The sequence below is a fragment of the Sander vitreus genome, chromosome 12 (assembly GCF_031162955.1).
Source record: "Sander vitreus isolate 19-12246 chromosome 12, sanVit1, whole genome shotgun sequence".
Classification (NCBI taxonomy): Eukaryota; Metazoa; Chordata; class Actinopteri; order Perciformes; family Percidae; genus Sander; species Sander vitreus.
The window spans coordinates 23,758,655-23,781,160 of NC_135866.1; the positions used below are offsets into that span (position 1 = coordinate 23,758,655).

General features: G+C 43.4%; 1 protein-coding gene across 16 annotated transcripts in view; it reads right to left on the reverse strand.

The window, feature by feature from the left end:
* rnf220a (ring finger protein 220a) overlaps positions 1–22,144 on the reverse strand; it is a 173,841-nt gene extending 151,697 nt beyond the window's left edge. For 2 of the 16 annotated variants that reach the window (XM_078264761.1, XM_078264773.1), the window contains exons 1-2: positions 21,781–22,135; positions 7,527–8,747 (exon numbers count right to left, since the gene is read on the reverse strand). In XM_078264761.1, the coding sequence (XP_078120887.1) occupies positions 7,527–8,181 (655 nt within the window). In that variant the 5' untranslated portion in view covers positions 8,182–8,747; positions 21,781–22,135. Of the gene's footprint in view, positions 1–7,526; positions 8,748–21,780 lie in introns of all 16 variants that reach the window. The other 14 variants (XM_078264775.1, XM_078264762.1, XM_078264765.1 and 11 more) reach the window with 12 other exon arrangements.
* Between the last annotated feature and the right edge of the window lie 362 nt (positions 22,145–22,506).

Genomic DNA, 22,506 nt, shown 5'->3' on the forward strand with positions numbered 1-22,506 from the left:
CAGTGCGTTAAGTACAGCTAACGATCTCGAACCCACAACCCCCCCTCCTCGCTCTCACACACACACAGACACACACACAAACACACACAGACACACACACACACAAACTGTTCGTTCGCATCATGGCCGCCATCAGCGGGAACCAATCAGATTTGATGAATAATTCAATATTAAAGAGGGTGTGACCAAGACAGGGAGTGGTGGGCTCTGCCAAGCAAATGGGCTTTTTTGGAAACGGGCCTGTCTGTTGTGTGTGTGTGTGTGTGTGTGTGTGTGTGTGTGTGTGTGTGTGTGTGTGTGTGTGTGTGTGTGTGTGTGAAAGTGAAAGTGAGAGAAGCAAAGGGGGGAGGCCTGTCACACTAGACTGCATCCACAAACTGGGTGCAGATTAGATTACTGAGGAGAGAAGAGGAGAGGAGAGAAGGGGGGGAGATGAGGACAGAATGGATTGAAAAGGAGAAGGATGGAGGAAGAGGTAGGCTAGAGAAAGAGAAGAGGAAAAAATGAAAAGAGAAATAGAGACAATGCCAGACTAACGATAAGAGAATCTTTTAACTCACCTCTATTAGGAGGTGTCTAAATGCTGGAGCTCTCCTGAGAAATAAGATTCGCTTCTGCCAGACTTGCAGGAACACTTGCAAACGTGAAGGTACACTATGTAGCTTTATAGAGTAGAATCACATTAACACTGTATACAATTTTGAATTTAATTGGGAGTCTTTGGTCAAGTTAAACCACGACTTAGTGGATTATTACAGCTTTTCTCTTCAGCTTCACTGAAGAGGAAAAACATGTTGGAGCCCATTTACTCTTTTCACCACTACTGGAAACTCAGAATATAAAAGACAGTTCAGGGCTGTGGTATGCCATGACCTTATGTGAGCTTGTGTGTGTGTGTGTGTGTGTGTGTGTGTGTGTGTATGTGTGTGTACGCATAATAAAAGCTAAATGTGTGTTGTGTTGCCAGGTGTGCTGGGGTTGTATGAGGCTCAGTGGAGTTTTAACGCAGGGTTTTTATTGGCCAAAGCTGACATTACCAGGGGAACAAAGTGGAATTCCGGAACTGGGGACGTTACAGACCTGGGCCTGTGTGTGTGTGTTTGTGTGTATATTTGTGTGTGTGTGTGTGTGTGTGTGTGTGTGTGTGTGTGTGTGTGTGTGGTGTGTGTGTGTGGTGTGTGTGTGTGTGTGTGTGTGTGAGAGAGAGAGAGAGAGAGAGAGAGAGAGAGAGAGAGAGAGAGAGAGAGAGAGAGACTGTCTCTGTGCAACGGGAATTGTGTCATTTTCCCTTTAAAGCAACCTGTTTAGAGAACTCCCTGAATGCAAAGTGACATCCTGTCCTTAGAATGGTCTACCTGAGTTTTTACACGTTTCCGTTTCTAGAAAATTCCCAAGTAAAACAGCAGTGGGAACAAGGGAAGTATTATGACCCCATATTGACAGGTGTTCACTCATTAGAAGAAAAAAGTCCCATTTAAAGAGTGAAAAAAAAGTAAAATGACTTTTGAGGCTAGAGAATATCTTGCAGGGCGCCACAGAGGGAATCTTCTCATCTCATCTGCTCTCCTTCATTTGCCTTACACCAGCTCCAGTGGCTTCTCCTCCACACACACACACACACACACACACACACACACACACACACACAGTGTGTCCAAATGGAGTGGCTGGGTTGACAAAAGGCTCGACAGGAAGCGACTAATCCTTGATCTGCGCAGCGTCGCAACAATGACCGCAAGACGACTCACACAAAGTGACACACACACACACACACACACACACACACACACACACACACACACACACACAGACAATTGCGGTTGGCTTCCAGTTGCCACCCAGTGAGAGGGAAGGGGAGGAGAAAGGAATATCTTGAAAGAGCGATACTCTCAGATTCCAATAACTATTTCATTTAAAAAATAAATGTTTTTAAGAGCAAAAGGGAAAAGCCCCAATAAATAGAAACCAAAAACTATCATTACCCCCTGTATGTGGACTGTATGGATCAGATGCATGAAGGCTGGTATTGATAGGGAAACAGACGCACACTCCTCACCCTGGGGGAGCTGCCAGAAGGGCAGAAGGGCACGCACTTGGGGGTAAACAAAGCCACCACAAGTAGGACAGTACCCAAAGAGTGTGTGTGTGTGTGTGTGTGTGTGTGTGTGTGTGTGTGTGTGTGTGTGTGTGTGTGTGTGTGTGTGTGTGTGAGAGTGACTGAATGTGTGGCACACAGTGGAGACTGACAGGGAGGCAACATGAGAGGGACAAGCCTTTTAACATCTGGCTAAGCACTGACAGGAAGACACACACACTCACACACACACATGCACGCACACACACACACAAACACACACACATACACACACACACACACACACACACACACACACACACACACACACACACACACACACACACACACACATGGGCAGGCAGGCGAGTCCCAGTCCTAATTATTAGAACACTCTTACTTAACTTAACCCTGCCACTAGACCATGACAGACAGAGATGGAGGGGGAGTTTGGGGGGGGGGAGAGGTGGATGAGGGCAGATTTTTGTGAGGACAAGGAGAAAGATGAGTGTTCTATCTCCTTGGCTGACTTATTAACTCCTTAAATGCCATGGCAGGGGAAGAAAGGATTGGAAAGGAATTAATAGATTTAAAAAAAATTGACATTAACAGTCTAAGGTTGCCCCTTGCAGACGCACCACCCACAGAGTGTGATTGACAGTTGTCTGTGGGACGTGCAGCGCAGAAATCCCACAGTAATGACTGCTTAGCACTAAAGATGGAAACAAAATTCAAAACAAAATCTCATTGTCATCCATCAACATCAGTATCACTATCATCCATCTTCCTTTGTGAGAAGAGAGGTTTATTTTTCTCCACTTTCTTTTTTTAGCTACAACAATTTGGTCGACTCCGACCCAAGAAAGAAACAACACACATGACATTTGCTCTGTGGAAGAGGGGAAAAAAGCTGAAGATAAACAAAGAGAAGAGGCAACACCAAAAAAAGAACAGAACAAAAGTGAAGAGGAGGATGAAGAGGAGGCCTCTCGCTGTGTGTTTTAACAGCTGTGTGTGATGCACTCTGGTAAATGTTTAAACTGCTATTGATGTTGATGTTGATGAGAATACGAGAAATAGGTCACCAGGCACATTTTGAGTTCTAGTTTTTTGGATTGTGACTATTTTTTAACACAATGTCATCAGGTCAGGTCAAAGGAGGCACATTCCATCAGTGCATCAAGGGGATTTCACTAAAACTACTCGAAATTAGGCACAATATGTGTGACTACTATACTAATGCAGCAATATTGAACTGTCTGTGGTGTGCTGTCCTAAGAATTCCTCTGCTTTTATGTCAGTCAGGCAGATGGGATCTGCATTTCAGCTCACGATCTCACCATCCTCCCTCTTTCCTTCCCACAACCTTTTTTTTTCTTATTGCTTTTATCCTTTCGTTTATCTCCCCCCGTCCCTCATACGTTACTTCCCCTCTCTCTGTGCTAAAAGAATTTGTGTTTTCTTTCTTTCCCCGCCAGAAATCTCGGTTTCCTTTTCAGCTGTACGTTTTTTCTTCTTGTTGACTTCAGTCTTATGTTCTTGTATTTAGGGTCTTTCTTAATGTATGCATAGACTTCAAATGTCCATTGAAGAATGAAAAAAAAACGAAAAAGGTAAGGAAGAAAGGAAGATGACGAAGCTGGGGTAGCCATTCAGGGTCAGGTTTAGCGTAAATCTCTTAGCCTTGTAAATGTGGAGAGCGGAGATAATGTAAACAAACAGACTACAGCTGTCACACACTCATATGGGGAGATGCACATACACACACAAAAGGGGTTGGAGAGAGGAAGTGGAGGAAAATTGATGGAGAGAACAAAAGATAAGTAAGAGGCAGAGGAAAACAAAGATGATGGAGCGTGCTGGATACTGAGACACAAACACACACAAAGCTTCACATTGACATGTCGAGCAAAAACATCAAATCCCCTCCACAAACAAACAAGTGCACAGCCAAGGGGGGGGGTTCATTTGTCAACATTCCCATTAATTCCAATCACACATCCCATAATTCTTTTCTCTCTTTTACTGTATACACACAAAACCCTCCGCTGCTTTGCACCCCTTCATTCCTGTGCTAAAACCTTACAATGGGAATACACTGAATGCTAATAGCTTTTACAATAATATGACATGCATAGTCCTCTTAAGGCATGATGGGGCCTTTATGTGCAGGTTTAGCGGCTGACAGGTTAGCGGGTTTAGTTAACAGCCAACGTGCCTGCCGGTGCAGTGCGGGGATTTGGGAGGGCTTAGCACAGAGTAGGCCACTGTTGCTTGGAGTGGCATGCGGCAGGCTTGACAGAACTGGATGCAGGGAAGGTAGGGTTGTAAGGTTTTTCAAGTTGTGTTAATATCATTTTTGTTTTAGTGTGAAGCAAAGAAGAAAAAAAGAAGAAAGGATCACCTTCACACTTGGGATTAACCAGCATGACAGATGATTGGGCTGTAATAGGATAGAACCAAAACACATATATTCTAGATATGAGTGGATAAATGCAAGACATGTGGCAAAGTAGTGGTATTAAGAATCTGCATCACGTTTAAGATACCATCACTGAAAGCTAAACATAGTTTTTTTCTGTTACTACATTGCATGAAATGGAGTTGAGGCGTTAAGGCCCTGATATACTCCAAACTGGACAGTGGCCATGCAGGTGGTTCTGTTTATACTTCTAGGTGCTAAGCTATCCACATGATTACTGAGCAAACTCCATTTGCTGATGAAGACCATCATCAGCAAATGGAGAAATTAAGAAAATTGCCAGAAATTAATCTAGTAGTTTTAATTATTTGTTCGCCATCATATATATTTTCAAACTCCTGCCAATAACATTCAATCTTTTGTAACAGAATTTCTGTATGACACTGTATGATCCCCGACATTATAAACCTCTTTTCACTGCGAGATTTCCGAGGTATGTGTGAAGCAGCGCGAATGCTGCTAGTTAGCTAATGTGTGTGTGAAGCAGCAAGAGCACTGTTCTCATGGGATTGTACCAAAGTGTTGTTTGTTCTTTACGCCTCCACTGGATAGCCAAAACCAGTGAAGGAGAACCCATAATTCTTTGCTGTGAGCAGTGCCTCTGCACATGCAATTGCATTAGAAGCCTATGGTAGAGGTAGAGGCTACTTGTGCCAAGATTTAACCTGATTAGATACAGATTCAGCCGTTCCAAAAGACAGCACAGGAGCCCTGTACCCATTTCCTGGCCTCAGTCTTAATGCTCACAAATCTGTGGCGATAACATGGCACAACCACAGTTCACTTGAAGCAAGGCACTTTGCCAGTACTGTAGTAGCCTTTGCTCAAAGCCACCACGAACAGAAAATGTGTTTTTCAAACGCATGTGAAAAAGGTTTCAAATCAGCAGTCTAATGAGACGACAATGAGATCCAATTCCATAGCAGAGTTGTCATTTCTTTCTTCTCTCTCCTTTTCTTGTCCCTTTCACTGTCTCACTTTTATGTGCTTCTTTGATATCTTTCTCCTCCTTCTCATTCCTCCCCAGCCAGCCACCGGGTGTCATTTTCCCAATTTCCTTCTCTCCGTTCCTTACTTCATCCCTCTCTTTCTCACCCTCTCTGTCTCTCCTGCGGTGGTCTTTTTATCGGATCAGTCTCAGGTCGTCGCCTCTGTCTCTCATGTGTTCCATCAAGGATGCATCACACACACACACACACACACACACACACACACACACACACACACACACACACACACACACACACACACGCACACAGGCTCTCGTCTTTCCACAAGAGGTGGAGGAGGAATGAAAGAAGGAATATCGAAGTAAAAACAAAGGAGATATGAAGTGACTTTAAGAAAGGAGAGACAGAATGAAGAAAACAAAGACTTTCATTTTTTGTTAAATTATACAGGCACACCTCTGTCAGCCTCCTAATTTGTCACTGAGATCCGATGCAGCTTGTTGACATGTGTAGGAGATGTCGGTGCTCATGCTGAAAGATGTTTGTGTGTCTGATAGGGTGTTTGTGCTTGGAGGCCTTACAACCCCCTTTCCCACCTCCCATCTATTACACTCACACACATGGCCTGCCAAGGTTTTGGGTATGTGGGTAAATCTTTTGGCAACAGTGCTGCCAGCGTGGAGCTATGATGAATGCTGATGGCAAAGAGCATGGCCGGTTTCTGAACCAGTCACTCACTCACACATATGCACACATGCACACACGCACGCACACATGCACACACACACACACACACACACACACACACACACACACACACACACACACTAATCAGATTCCCAGTGCGTGAGGGCCAAATGGCATCCTTCCACTGGTGAATGCTAATGTGACCAGTGGAGCTTGTGGGCTTGTGAAACACGGATAGAGAGAGCCAGGAGAGATGATGACAAGAGAACATAGATGGGATTGTTTATTGGTGTGTGTGATGCTAGTCTGCAAAAATTAGCATTATTTCATAAATTGCAGCAAGTTGTACTTTTATTTTAATTTGAGAGTCAGAATTAAATTTGTCTGTGTGTGTGTGTGTGTGTGTGTGTGTGTGTGTGTGTGTGTGTGTGTGTGTGTGTGTGTGTGTGTGTGTGTGTGTGTGTGCGTGTTTGTGTTTGTGTGTCTTGCTGTATAGGTTTGGGCATGTGTCTTGTTCGCAGGTTTAATTAAACCTGGAATATGGGGGTTTAAGTTGTTATGACAGTTTCAATAAATTGTGGGATGAGCATTGGAAGTGTGAGATTGTGTATCGTAGACCATACATCAATGCAACTATTTGTAATAAGCTAAAAGAAAGCGCGTAATGGAAAATGTATGTTGTGCGACCCTTCATCATACCACACAGTAATATAACATATCATTTTGTATCATTACAAGAGCATATTGGTGCTGATTTGTGTTTGCACTGGAGGAGACTTTCACAACAATAACGTGTAAGTCTTTGTAGTTTGAGTGTTGTGTAAATGTATTGTTATGTGAGCACATTATGCAAGTACCAATAATTTGTTTTAATGAATATGCCTTGCAAGATTTCCTGCAATACAGATGGGTGATAAATATGTATGTAAGAAAAAACCAACATGAAGTGTCTTATTAACTACGAGCCTGGAGAAAAGCCTAACACTCCTTCATAAATTCTCCAATTCTCTGAACTCTACCGGAGGGATGAAAACCATTCATCCAAAGGATAGGCTCTCATTTGTCTTTGGATAAAAGTGGTAGAGAGCACTGTCTAACATGTTGCTCCAAAATCTCCCGTAGGTGTTTAATTGGGTTGAGAACTGGCGAATTCAGAGACCATTGCATATGATTCACATCGTTGTTATACTCATGAACTCATTCAGTGAGCCCTTGTCCTGTTCTGTTATGTTTTCATGTTTTTCCTATCATTTGTCACCCATCTGTATGTGCCGTTCAATGGAATTCTAGTTTCCTTCAGTACAATGTAGAACAGCTATGAATGGTTACTTACAGCGCTCAATGCGGTCCTCTGGGCTGGAGGAAGTCTCTCGATCAGACAGGAGGCCTGACACAGCGAAGATCTTTTTCCCACTGTCCTCTACAGCTTTCAAGGCGCTGCTGGGCGAACCTCCGGGAGGGATCTGGGAGCCGCCAAAGTCATACTCTTTCCCCTCTGCATCAGAGTAGCGCAGGTGGGGTGAAGCATCTGCATCCAGGCAGCCTTTGAGGCGCTTGGCTGGGGTGAAAGCAGACTGATACCCGCCTGGCACTCCGTCACGATCTTCCGGAGGGGAGGCAAAGGGCCTGAAGGCGCCGACACCGCTGTGATTCAGCATGCTGATTGGCGAGCAGTCCAGGTTAGGTGGGGCAAACTGATGATGGAGGTGGAGGAGGGATGGAGGAAAATCCCTGTTTGGGAATCCTGGTGGGACCGCGCCTTGGCGGTGATACATTGATGCAAAGGTGTAAGAACCATTGTTAAATGGCAAATGGACGTCTTTCTCAACAGAAACGGGGACGCCAAATGGACGTGGCTGCTGGCAGGGAATTGAGGCATCGCGAGAGGCTTCAGCAGTGGAGGCCAGGACCATGAGGGCCGGGGAGGCCAGGGGATTGGGCAGGTAGGAGGAGCTCTCCATCTTGAAGGCTGCCCTGTGAAGATCCATGTCTGGACGGAAGAAAGAGGCCGTAAGGATTTTAGGGGGAGGAGGAGACAATTCCTCCTCAATAAAATTTGAGACAATGTCCAAGACCCTCGGAAAGGGTCTGAGGAAGTGAGGGAACCTAGGTTGGAGACTAAAGGGATTTGGATTTTTGAAGGAAGGGGCTCAGAAAAGAGCCGTTTGTAAAAAAAGGAGTATTCTTGAAGAAATCAGCCAACGTCACTTCAGGTTAGCTTAAGTTCAGTTCATGTCTCTTCAATGGAGAGTGAGTGAGTTAATCTGTCTCCAGCTATATTCACTTGAGCTCAGGTCTGTCCAAATCATTCCGTGCCAGGTAAGTGCTGTTGGGTATATTCAGTCCTTCACAGACTTTACAGTTTGGAGGACTTCAGTCCGGATGACTAATACAATAAATGGTAGACTAAGTTTTCCCTCCTGGGTAAAAAGCAGTAGAAGCCTCCCACCTGGAGAGTTTGTTGGATGTGTTGCCGAAGCCGAATGGTCCGGTGTTGGTGGTGGACATCCGTAGGTCATCAAAGCTGATTCCTCATCTTCATGTGGTCGCCAAACTGAGAGAATACAAAACACGAGCATTAGCTTTGATTCACTTTCAGTGTGTTACAGTGTTGTTTAGGATTTCCGGGTAGTTCAATATCACCAATCGCAAATAATAGAATATTACCCTGAAAAATGTGGTGTCACAAGAACAGCTGTCTCACCTGTTCTGCCAAGTTAACCAAACTGTACAGTGTGACTTCTCAACTGAGCTCTCCCCTGGCATTCAAAATGCGATTGGTAGAGATAATTACCTTCTTACACATTGTGGTTAGATAAGACCTGCCCTTTGACAGATTTTCCCTTCACAGATTCCTTGAGGTTTCTGCTGTTTTGGACAGCCCTGAAAATGTCTTAGCTGTGCCGACAAAAAAACTTAAAATAAGGTATTTAACAACCATAATACAAATTCAAATCCCTCTGCACACCGACTACCATTATCTTAGACCTCCTCGTCTTTTCTTAATGATAGGTACTTTTCTGAGACAAAAGGTGTGCTGCTTTTTCAACTAATAAAGATCAATGTCATGACCGCAATCTGTATGTAGTGGAAAGGCTGGGAGCTGAGTGGAATTTTTTTAATAAAGGAGCGTCTGGAAGCCAAGGCTTGAAGTCAAAACCTTTGGGGACAGAGTGTTCTTAAGCAGACATTGTTGTTGAAGCCCCAAATTCAGAATCTCTTGGGGAAAAGTGTCCTCAAGTTGACACTGTTGATCAAATCCTGTAAATCCCTGCCCTTTGACAAAAAGCCAAGAACTATTTCAAACCCAAACTTCTCCCACTCCCCCCCCCTCCCCTTTTCCTCCCGCTCTTTAAAAAAACTTCTCCAAACTGTTTCCACATCACATCTTTCCATTCCGATCTCCACAGCCCTCCACGTCTCATCTCTTTCCAAATGTCCCCTCCTTGTCCTCCATCCTCCTAATCTGTCCATCTCCTCTGCCTCTTCCCTCCTTCCTCATCTCCTCCTCTCATCACCCTAGCGCTATCTCTCCTCCCTCCCTCCTTCATCTCAGATCTTTGTCTAAGCCGCTTAGTCCTACCATCTCCCAGGATCTTATTGGACCAGAACCACTTCTCTTAAGATGAGGACACACACGCACGTACACACATTTCACCCACACACACATCTGATAAGAGGCTATGTGGCTCAATGTTCAGCTTGACACCCGACTCGGTGGGGCGAACACACGCCACACACTTGCAGGCTATGCTCCCCTCTCTCCTATCTCTCTATCTAACCACTTTTAATTCCCCAATTTATACTATCTGTCCTCCCTTTCTTTTTACATCTCTCCTGTCAATCTCTACTCCTCTCATCCCTCCATCTCTCCCTCCCTCCCCCGTCGCTGCCGCTCTCTTCTCCCTCGGGTGATTCAGATGGGTGATATCATATCAGACCTCTCCATCTGCCATCCACAAGCCAGAGGAAATCTGACTGAGTGAATAAATTAGCCGTACTTGACCTCACGACCCTCCTTGGCATCCGTGGCAACTGACTAGAATTTTCCCTCCCGGGGATTAGATTGGAGCGTGCAATTGGCCGGTCGAAGGAAGGCAGAGAGGCAGCCGATGAAACGACAAAATAACATTTCAGAGACTTTTATCCCCAAAGGGCAATTTGAAGGCGGCTGGCACGTTAAGTGTCCAATATGTTAAAGATTTAGAGTAGGTGAAGATGTGCTTGTCGTACATAAGCGATTGTCGGATTTTGTGCATCGTTCTGGATTTTTAAAAAAAATATCAGTTTACATGCAAATGTTATCATGAGTAATTTTAGCTCATTTTATAAAATCAGATAAAATTAAATGTCATTTTGTACTATGAAAAAAAAAGGTAGTTTTTATCATAAAAAGTCATCGTCGCGATCAAACAATTCAACACCAATGTGACATGAAAAGGTCAAAGACGAAGTCATGTGCACACATACATAAACACACAACAAACACAGTATCAAGTAGCGGCTCGGCCCGCTCTAGACGAGCTTCAAAGCTGCGTTGACTAACAGCCAACATCAAAGCAGAAACTCCCTGGGAAATGAAAGGAGAAAATCTTTTATAGCTATCAGCTGTCCACAACACTCATTCAAATCAATTTCCAAACCTGATCTCGGCTTTGGCACGCTCCCCCACCTCCCACACACACAATCCCAACTGCCAAGAGAGAGAAGAGAGAGGAGAGAGGAGAGAGGAGAGAGGAGAGGGCCCAGAGACAGAGAGAGATGGGGAGATGTGAGATGTTTTACATTACCGCAAATGTACAGTAGACTACTGTGGAGTGTTGAGAGCAGCTTACGCTAACATGCCTCTGGTCTGGACAGATGCCACAGAGTCACATTACACGCCTCTCTTCCTCCTACTCCACCACCTCCTCTTTTCACCCTCTCCTCCCTACCTACCGCAATCCATCCTGGAAATAGCACCTTGAAAATGTAGCCATGACAAAACTCGTGTCTTTCTCCCTCTCCCCCTCCCATAGTTTTCTCTGTTCAGTTTACTCCCTCCTTACTTTCTCGGCTGATGTCCTCTTGCTGTTCACGCTGTATATCAGATCACGCTTTCTCCTGTATAACCTCTAAAGTAGGAGTGTGTCTGAGGTGTTGATAGTGAGGTAATACACTGATAAGTACCGGGATATTTCAATTTTATTATCATTACCCAGCAGGCCGAGGGGCGGCGAGTGAAGGGCCGCCAACGTGAAGCAGCCAATCCAATAAGAGGACACTGGATATTCCCTTACAGGCCACAACAGGAGAGGAGAGGAAACAAACTGAGGAAAGCGAGTATAGAGGAAACAAGAGGAGAGGAGGGAATAGGATGGTAGAGGAGAAGATGACGAGAGGAAACAAGAGAGGAGAGGAAATAAAGAAAGGAAACAAGGAAACGAGAGTAGAGAACAGGGTGTGATGTCAGAGCAAAGGGTACAAATCTCATTTCCCTGGGTGATTGACACAAGCTGGCTGCCTTCTGGCCTTGTGTGCACATATGTGAACACACACACGCACGCACGCACGCATACACACACACACACACACACACACACACACACACACACACACACACACACACACACACACACACACGTATGTGATGAGGCCTCTAGAAACTGATACCGGAGAGCCCTTTAACTGTCTCTCTACATTTAACGTTTGTAACATTAGGGTTGTAACATTTGCTTTTGTATTGATGCTTTCACATTTTAAAACCATTGTCATAAAGTCTCTTAAAGTCAGTGATGTTTTTTTCACCTTATCTTTAAAACAACAATCATAATTCCAGATGACATGCACCTATGCATATCATCAATATACTAGAAGTGCAATTACATCTAGCGCACACATGTATAATGTCAGTCGGTGCCACTTACAATCCCATTTGCCACTGAGGGATACCACCCACGCGTTGTTTTGACACCGAGTATATGCATTTTATAACAGAAAATGTCACAGGGGAACATTTACCACGTTGTCATAATTTGATTACAGTGTGCAAGAATGATACAGCTGTCGGCGCGATATTAAATACAAACAGCGAGCAGATCTTTTCACGTCAAATCTGGACTTTAAGTGACAATGTCATGCCAGTCTGCAAAATTGCAGTGTCAACAACAATGTGCTTTAACATCATTCTGAGGGGGAAATGTAAGCTTCTGAGACGGGGGGGCTGCAGGAGAAGTCACATATTAAATGTAAAGAAAATTGTAAACGTGCTCATAAACATTATTGTTGTTCTTTAAGAGTTTAAGAGTAATGATAGGAAGTTATTTGTTTGTTAGGGGGCTTAGAGACAGAATTTCAGGAGTTGAAGACGTTTTGATGGTGGCATTATGGATACAAAATATCACTTTAGGCCTCCAACGATAAGAAAGAAAATGTTTTATCATTGTCACTGTCTTAGTCTTCCACGTTACACTGGATCCCTTCTTTGAAGGACAGAAACATAAACAGTTGTGAGTGTCAGGATCAGAAAAAAAAAAGGGAAAATTGGATCCAAATAACTACACTGGTGACAAAGAGCACTCATCTTATTGAAGCCTTCCTTTTTGTTGACTGGTCGGAATAAATATTTTTCTTGAATGGCTGCTTTGAGTACGTTAACGCTTTTGCTGTTCCAACACGCCGCTGAAACTTGTCAGATCGAGTTTTCCAGTGTGTCTGCTGAGTTTTGGAGAGGAACGAAGAGGAATCCAATTTTTGTTATAAAAATGTCTTGTCGACTGTGACTGGTATGTGTATGCACGTCTGTCAACGTGTGTCTGTCTGCGTGTTTGTGCGTGCGTGTGTGCGTGCATGCGTGTGTGTGTGTGTGTGTGTGGGAGTGTGCTGAAACTGTCGGGAAATAAAGCAGCTAAAGTTGATTTTTTTTCTTTTTCTAAAAGAGAAAAGTAAAAACCGCAGGCCTGTCTGTGTGTGTGTGTGTGTGTGTGTGTGTGTGTGTGTGTGTGTGTGTGTGTGTGTGTGTGTGTGCGTGCGTGCGTGCGTGTGAACACTCACTTCCCGGTCTGTGGGTATATTTAAAGATTGTTGACAAGCGTGAAAGTGCCACTCTAACATTTTATACATGTTATGCCACTCTCACATTCTCTCTGGTGGACACACACACACACACACACACACACACACACACACACACACACACACACACACACACACACACACACACACACACACACACACACACACACATCAGGTATGGACAATTTAGAGACTTTGATGAATAAAACACTTTGGAAAACACACTGTGCAGCATTTTATAACTTGATGCGCCATAGAACTAAATTGCCCTTAATGCATGAACAATCATGTAAATGCATGCTTCCATAGTTGATTTTGGTATTTAATGAGGAGCAATTTAAATTATGAAAGGCAAAAGAGAAACTCTCCCTAGAACACTATATTCATGTCCAAAAGCCCTGAAACTCCAGTTCAAATGTACAGCCTCTAAAGTTTACCCTCAGCCTCTGCCCTGCTTACACTCTATACTTCTCTCTCGTTGTTCTTCACCCGACCCCACATCAGAGCAACACAACAGAGCAATATATACTATGCAAGTGCCATATTTTGAGGTTGAAACAATTTAAAAATGAACGAAAACACACCAAAAAAAAAGAATATATATATATATTACTATATTGCATACTATATTTTCCAAACACTGCAGCTAAACCAGACCATTGTGAAGCCTCATTTCACGAGCCAAAAGACAAAGAAAACACTATTTAAAACGCTGCTGTCACATATTAAATATTTTATGTCATGACACATAGAGAGAAAAATAGAAAGTAAACTGCTTGTCTTTGCAGTGTGTGTGTGTGTGTGTGTGTGTGTGTGTGTGTGTGTGTGTGTGTGTGTGTTATTTTTAGCATGAAAAGCGTGAGCTGCCCTGCACACAGGTCCACTCTGTATTCCAGACAGATTGTGGTGTTTGTGCTTGTGCGTCAGTAGGTGTGTGTGTATCTCTGCATGTGTGTTTGCTGATGTCCGAAGCAACAGTCGATACTATTGAAATCTACTCATTCATGTCTGGCCGTGAGGCAAAGCTCAAATGTCCTTGTGAATAAGAATCACACCCATTTATCTCTCTCTCTCTCTCTCTCTCTCTCTCTCACTCTCTCTCTCTCTCTCTCTCTCTCTCTCTCTCTCATATTATTCGTCCTTGTCTTTCCTTTCAGCTGCAAAACCCTAATTTTGTTTCCAAATGTCTTTCGAATAACCGCTCTCATGTTTCTCCCTTCTTTTCTTTCTCCTCTCTGTGATATGAAATCTGTAACCAGGTTATTTGCTTCAGTCAACAGCTGCTGCAGTTAACAGGATATATATGCATCCGCAGTGAAACATATTACAATAAGATTTGATGAACATACAGACACACACATCATCCTGAGGTGGATAATGGCACTTGGGCAATATTCAGCAACAAAATCAATAAGGATTGGACAAGCTTATGCAAGGGAACATGCAAGCTTTGTGCAGCAGTCAAACTAACAACAAATAAATTTTGTAGAATGTGTAACTTAATATACTTCAATTAATGAATTAATTAAAGAGGGACATCTTTCTTTCCCAGACTCTCCCTGTGACATTCATGCAATACTCCAGCAGAAAAAGCAAGATGATGTACTTCTCAAATAAGCCTTTGTAATTTCAGCGACAGAGTCATGGCCGGCAGACAAAAATCATTCTGGAAGTCGGCCCTGACCTGTGGCAGGGATTTCTATTCATGGCAGCACCAGCGAGGCCCAGTTCAGCGGGGCCAGCTAATTCCTGGTACAGACGAGGCAAAATGGAAAAAGCACACCATTCCATTGCTCATAGATTACCATCTACAAAGTGTATTTTAGATAATTGGTAAACCAAATCCCAGTCTCTACTTTTTTCCCTTATTTGTTTCCCTGAAATAAGGTTAAATAGACTTTCTTGAAATGTCTGGCTGCTATCAGGTGTAGCAGTATCAGCCACGTACAGAATTGTGCTTTTCTTTGTAAATTAAGAGCATTTTGAGCAGCTTATCTGATCAAAAGAGTCAAAAATATAAGAATTAATATTCACAGAAAGCAGTCTGATTTTACTTTACGTTGCTTAATATCAAACAGAGGACAACAATATCCACCCTACCAGAAGCCAGAGAAGACATTCACTCAAGAGCTGACAATCTGCTCTTATGCCTCATATTCATCCATTTCTATTGAAGACATATGTATAATAACTTTTGGCTATTCAGAGACGAGGCATGCACTCACAAAAAGCTTACAACCCTGACAGATGACACCACTGTCCCTCTGCTGACCGACAGGTGACAGAGATTGCTATCTGTCCTGTAGGAGTGTGACAGTGTGTGTGTGTGTGTGTGTGTGTGTGTGTGTGTGTGTGTGTGTGTGTGTGTGTGTGGCACCAGCCGCCCTGCTATGACTCTTTATTGCTGTGCTGTGCCAGCGTGTACAACAGCAGCCACTAATCTAGCTGGCTGGCAGGCAGACAGGCGGCTGGCTGGCTGGCCGGTTTGTACTACAGGCGGCATACAAGTGCAAGCCAATTAGCTCAAGTTTAACAAGGAAAAACTGTTGCCAGGTACACTGTTTTCAATCACAAATTCCACAGTAATAACCCTTTATTGTAGAGTTAATAATGATAACGAGAACAATGGGAAACGTCTTTGATGCCTGCCGGGGAAGCGGTGTGCTCTGCTCTGCATGGAGGCCAAAGGTCAGAGTTACAGAGCAGCAGACCTTACGGCTGAAGGGGATTTGGGAGGATGCTCAACCAACGGCCAAACATTTGTTTTAACTTATCAAAAGGCTGCCAAGCATACAATATGAATATCAAGCTGCTCGTGTGTGGTCATGCAGATGCATAGTGGTGTGTGTTCCTGCAGGTATGCGTGCGTGTGTGTGTATTTATGCATCGGTTGGTTACATCAGGCCTCCTGTATCAGTCTCCTGCCTGGATGCCCGACTGGCTGCACGGAGAAAAATGATAAGTAGACTACACAAATACTGCCTGTCTGCAATCGATGGACGCAAATGCACCCACAGTGTCTTCTGGGGTGGTGTGAGAGGGAGGGGGTGAATATTAGCTTATTTTCCAAGCAGGGAGGCTTGTGATCTGGCTCACGGTGTAATTGACGAATGGGGGGGAAACCTGAGAGAGATATGATGTGGCGGTGGGGGGCAAAGGTGGGGGGGGAGGGGGATAGACACAGAGAGAAAGAGACACGCAGCAATATGGAGAATAGAAAGTATCTGACATCCGACACAACTCCTCTCCCTCCCATTAGGCTAATTCTTTGACTTTCTCTTGTTGCCGATAACGTCTCCAAGTGATATTTCCCCCTATAACGGCATTACCAGTGGCTGCCTTCTCCAATGCAATCAAACCATTAAACACAGTGCTGCATCCCCTGCATGGAGTGATTTCCTTCCAATAGAAAATGACTGGACATGAGCTACTCCTCTTTCCTGTCATCAATAAAAGGAATAATTGGCTCTGCGCGCGTATTTGCAGGGAGAGGATTCTTCTTTGCTCTGTTTATTAGAAATAATCACCTCTTTAATATCAAAGCCAAGCATTTTTGTTTTGCATTTCCATATATTTTCTAAAATATGACAAGAGAATAGGATGCTTTATATGATTTAACACTGCTTCTATAGTCGGTAAAACATGGAGAAATCTCACTTATTCACATTTAAATGACTTTCATTGATCAAATGAACAGCTCAAAATGTCTATTTTTCTAGAAATATGCAAAAGATAATGAGAATAATGCACTATAAATATTAGACATGAAATAAACTGTGTGTGAAAAATGTGAAAATAAAAAATGTTGATCCAAGTTCTAACACGGAATATTGGACCTATCAGTCAGAGTCGCCCCAAAACACAATCAAAGCGTTGCGGACAGGCTGCAATTTCCAGTGAAGGAAAACAAACAAACAAACAAAAAAACATTTGGTTAGTTTGATAAGCGAGACAACCCTACAATATCCATCCGTGAAATGATTGCATCCGGCCGTTGGCACTTAATGACGGTGATTATAACAGCGATAACGAGACAACAATAACATCAAGTTTTAAAATGCAGACCGCGCAGGGCGCCGTTTTCTCTCCGAGGGGGCCCGCTCTCCGGTCTGCGTGTTCAAACACTTGTTATTTACCGGCGACGCGTTCATTTCAATTACCGTCTGCATGTCAAATTAGCTCTCCTATGTAGGGATTATTAGCACAACAAAATAATAAAACACACACAGGGGAGGGGGAGAGGAGATGGAGAAGAAAAAAAGGGGGGGGGGGGGGTCTGGGGCGAAGAAGTGGAGGAGTTCTGCGTTTAATAAAGAACGAGGAATTAGTGCATATTGATAGGACTTAATAGACCGAGGGGGGTCATCAAACTAGTCGCGACTGAGCGATCCACGGTTAATTTACTATCAGTGTCAAGTTATGTGAGAGAGAAAAGGAGGAGGGGGGGGTTGATGCGCGCGTCGTGACGCATTAATATTCCCAAATATGTGAAGTGGATGAGAATATATATGTTCAGACGGAGAGAGAAAAAATAACAATAGCGACATGAGGGGCAGAACAGGTGGGAGGAGGTGAGACTTTACATCCGCTTCTCTCTTTCTGTCTGTCTGAGAGAGGTGGCGATGAATAAACTTGGTGAGCAGCAAAAACCCACTCACATCAAAAAAAAAAAATATTTCTTTTAATTCTCTAAAAAAAAACCTTCCTCATCTGATGAATATGATTTTGAAGCTGCTCCCCATTTCTTTAATGATTACTTAAGTCGCGATAAAAGTGACAGTTGACTGGTTTCATTATAATTAAGCAGGTGGGAAGATTTCCTTTTTGTCTCGGACGTGGCGCTTCTTCTGAGCCAAATTAAAATAAACTTCTCTCCCTGCGGCCATCGAGCCAGCAGAGAGGTGTGAAATGGACATTAATTTTAGTTCACTTCTCGCTGCGCAAAGGAAGGGAGCACGAGAGATCAATGGCGAGCAATAACAGCTGACTGCTGAGAGAGAGAGTGTGCGTGTGTGTGTGTGTGTGTGTGTGTGTGTGTGGGGGGTCAATCGAAAACGCTGACAAATAAATCATCTTTTGCTACTTTTCCTCCAACCTCGACACTTTTTGTTCTCTTCTTTGCGCCTACGGACTATTCCTTTGGGAAGGGCGGAGGGAGACACAGAGGAGGAGATGAGGCCTAAATGAATAAGTAAGAAAAACACAGATGTGCTGAGACTTTCAATTAAATATCTAGGCTATTACGTTGAATTTGGTCGAGAAAGCTATATATGCAGAATTCCTCATAAAAAGCCCGTTTTGTGTTGTTTCATTCAAAAATAATTAAATTCATATTTTGGCCTGAACATATTGCATCCTTACATGTGATTTATATCGGTGTAATCCCAATGCTCCGAGTCAAAGTCTCTGAGTTAATAGGCCTAGCAAACACACTGGGACGCGCATGAAAACTTACAATTTAAAAAACACCCAAAAGTTACAATCAAAATCCAACTTCCATTAGAAAGATATTAATAAAAATATCAGGCTTTCATAGCTCGTTTTAATGTGAACGTGAAATAAGCGGCAGGCCTGTAAATCACTGATCTCAAAACTGAAGCGGAAAATAATAATAAAAAAAAAATGATGCAGGCACTGAAAACGTCACTCTAGATGACAGCCAGATCACAGAACACGTTTAAATAGGCTAAAGATACAATAATGTGCGTGTGAAAAAAGAAAATGCAGCTTTAATTTCTCTTAATTAATAATAAACACCGGCCTATTTAAATGATCGTTTACAGAAACATCTTCTGATGCACTGATTGTTTAAATAGCCTACATTTTACCCTTAATACAAAGCAATGGAACAGAAACCAAACCTGCCAAATCGCTCTGAATGTCTCATTAATATGTCATTTAAAACATAAGAATTAAACTGAGATTTGGAGGTTTTATAAAACTGCTTTACGTGTAAACATTAACTGGAGAAATATATAAATCTCTACTCCGCATTACATCAATCATCAAAATGACTGATTCAGTGAATGCATGTAAAGGTAGGCTTTATCTATAATATATAGGAAGAGGAATGGCCTTTAACGGAGAAATGACCTGTCTCATTATAGCCTGTCGATAATTACAAATGCTCACTTTTCTTTATCAGCAAATTGTGTCAATAAGAAATATGCTAAACTAAAACTGTCCACCGCACCGGAAACCAACCACCATGTAGGCTGTTCTATTCACTTTATATGATGCGATTTAACATGTTGAAAATATTTGTTTCTGTAACATCTCTCCTCCTGCCCAATGTTCCACTTTTAAAAGAGAATTATTGCTCGCTAATGTGTGTGGTTTGGGAAATGAAAAGGCTCGGCCGGGTCGTTAGAAGTCAGGGCTGGTTGATCGGACAATCAATACAATCAATTTGGAAGGGATTCATCACGCTGGGTTCACTGGATCTGGATTCGGAATTTGTGATTTTTTAGGAACTGTAATTCAATCTTCACAGTGCGGTGAGTTCAATGACCCGCACCTTCGCTCCAAAAGTGTGTTTTTACGCGCTATTTATTGCTGGCAGTAAGAGGACTTTTCCAACTTGGAAATTACTACTAATAGGTCTGCTGCATTTTTCCCACACTAGTAATTTTATTATTCCCTGTTCTGAGGGGTTGCGGCTTTTGTGCTGCAGTGCGCGTTGATCCGGGCGCGTATACGTGACTGCTCACTTGTTTGCTTCAGTGAGGTCGTTCCTTGTTTTTTGTTTTTTTGTTGTTTTTTAATGGATGTGATTAAGACCAGGCGGGCGCACAAGCAGAGAAATAAAGGAGGCAGCAAAATTGAGTAAAATATTTCTTCGCCTATAAAAGATTAGAAGTGGTGAGTCCAACTAACAAAATAAAGTCAATCTCATCCACAGTTTTCATTGTCTGCGCCCGTCACTCGAAAATAAACTTTAACTTTTTGAATAAAAAAAGAAATAAAAACGAATTAAATTGCACTCATCATGTCTACAGTATAAATAATCTGACGAGGGACAACACAAAAATACAGAGAAAACAAAGGTGTGGAAGTTTTTGCCAAAAATGATTAAAAAAGAATATAAATTAAAAAAAAGCTTAAGTTCTGTTTAAAGTATAATCCTTTCTTCCTGATGAGACACGGTAGAACGTCGAAAATGTAAATGAAAAGTGAATGTTGTATCCGGTACTACCGACGCAGCAGCAGCGGGACCTGGCGCTTTGGGGAAGCCGATTTTCGCTCACTGTGCTCGGCCATGAAGCTGGGAGGCCCCCGGGACTTCCTCTGGCTGGGCGCAGCCTATTTAGGGGGAGGATGTAAATTATAGTGCCTCCCTAGTTAACAGGTGTTTCCCAACTGTGTGTAGGCCTGTGTGTGTGTGTGTGTGTGTGTGTGTGTGTGTGTGTGTGTGTGTGTGCGTGCGTGCGTGCGTGCGTGTGTGTGTGTGTGTGTGTGTGTGTGTGTGTGTGTGTGCACGAGCATGCTGCAGCGAGTCGCCTTTCTTTTTTTAATTCAAGCCGTCTGTTTCTCTTTGAGAGAAATTGAGAATAATTTGTTGCGCATTTGAGGACTTGCATTCACACACGCTCATAGGGTAGGATTTTCCCTTTTCTCTAGTTTTGTTCTTTTTCACAATGTTTTGGTAATTTAGTTTTAATTGCTACGATCACATTTGGTTGAATAAAAACAGACGTTCAAAACCCGAGATTAAAACGCAATTTCGATTATGAAGATGAATGATTATTACAGTACGGCAGTTGAAGCCACATGTCCTCATCATCATGAGATACAGTCGACTAACCACTGCTGACTTCAGAACTAAAACTCAACTTTGAAATAAATATAACCAGCGCAGGCCTGCTCACTAACGTTCATTATTGATGATCTAGCTGGTGATGATGGGGAAAGATCTCGGGAGCTCTGCAGCAAAAATAAAGTTATATATTTTTAACTCTTGCATTGGGAGGTTTGAGTATAATTCAATTATCTAAATCATTAATTCTGAAAGGCCATAACTACTAATAACATACTAGAGCTGTACAAAGTTTGAATATTGGTTGCAGTGCGTGGCCGTGCACTACTTGTAATGTGCTTATGTATGGTGATGGTGATGTATGCGTAATGGCATTGACACACGCATTATACTGAACTATTCAAGTTCTTTTTTTCTAGAAACCACTTTCTTGTTTGGGAACCTCGGATATGCACGCACACGCGTGCACACACACACCTAGGGAGACATTAACAGATATAAACGCAGACGCACTCGCGCGCACACGCGTGGAAGTCCGTGTCCAAACGGAGACAGACCGTGCCGTGACTTTTCTATTTATTTAATTTATTTTACGCGTGGAAACGCCACGGCGCACAGCGACTAAAGCGCACAATCCTCGAGAAAGTTTATTGAAACGACACAATATCCGCTTCCAAAACACAAAGAAGCGGCGGAACTCGAAAAAGGCGTGGAAACACAAAGTGTATGAGCTTCAAACCGATCAACAACAACAAAAAAGACAGTCAGTGTTACTCACCTCGCCGTGGTAGAATCCTCTTGTTCTGCAGACGACTCCTCGGTTTCCGGCTTCTTCTTTTTTTTTTTATCCTCACAACAAACCGAAAACTTTTCTGCGGAGTGGCAATATCAGTAGCAGAAGCCCTTCAGGCTCTTGCGCAGCAGCACCGGAGATAACGGGAGGCGCTTTGTGGAAGCAAAAGTAGTTAACACCTCCCTGTTAGGTTACCAAAGCGCAGCCAGAGAGCAGGGCAGAGAGAGCGAGAGAGAGAGAGAGAGAGAGAGAGAGAGAGAGAGAGGCTGACTTTCCTTAAACACAGTGTAAAGTGGGTATCAATAGCGCAATCGCGCGTGCAGCCCCTCCGCTGAAACACCGAGAGGGACGATCAGTGAGAGGAAAGAGGAGTGAAGGCGGTGAGGGAGCGCAGGATCGCAGAGACTGTGGCAGGCAGTGGTGGTGTAAGGGGAGGGGGGTGGGGGTCTCACAGTGCTCAACAGCGACGTGTGTGAGGCTGGAGCTGGGCTGCGCGAGGCTGAGCTGGGAGTGTGGGGGTGGATGGGGAGGGAGGGAGGGAGGGGGGTGTCCAGGGTCCAGAGCGCTCCGAGGTGCAGTGCTGCCGCGCAGCGCTCGGCTCGTTCAGTGACTGACTGGCAGACACACAGACAGACAGAACACGTCTCTGCTTTTTCTCTTGGATAAAAACAATACACTTTAATCGAACGATCATTACTTCTTAATCATTTC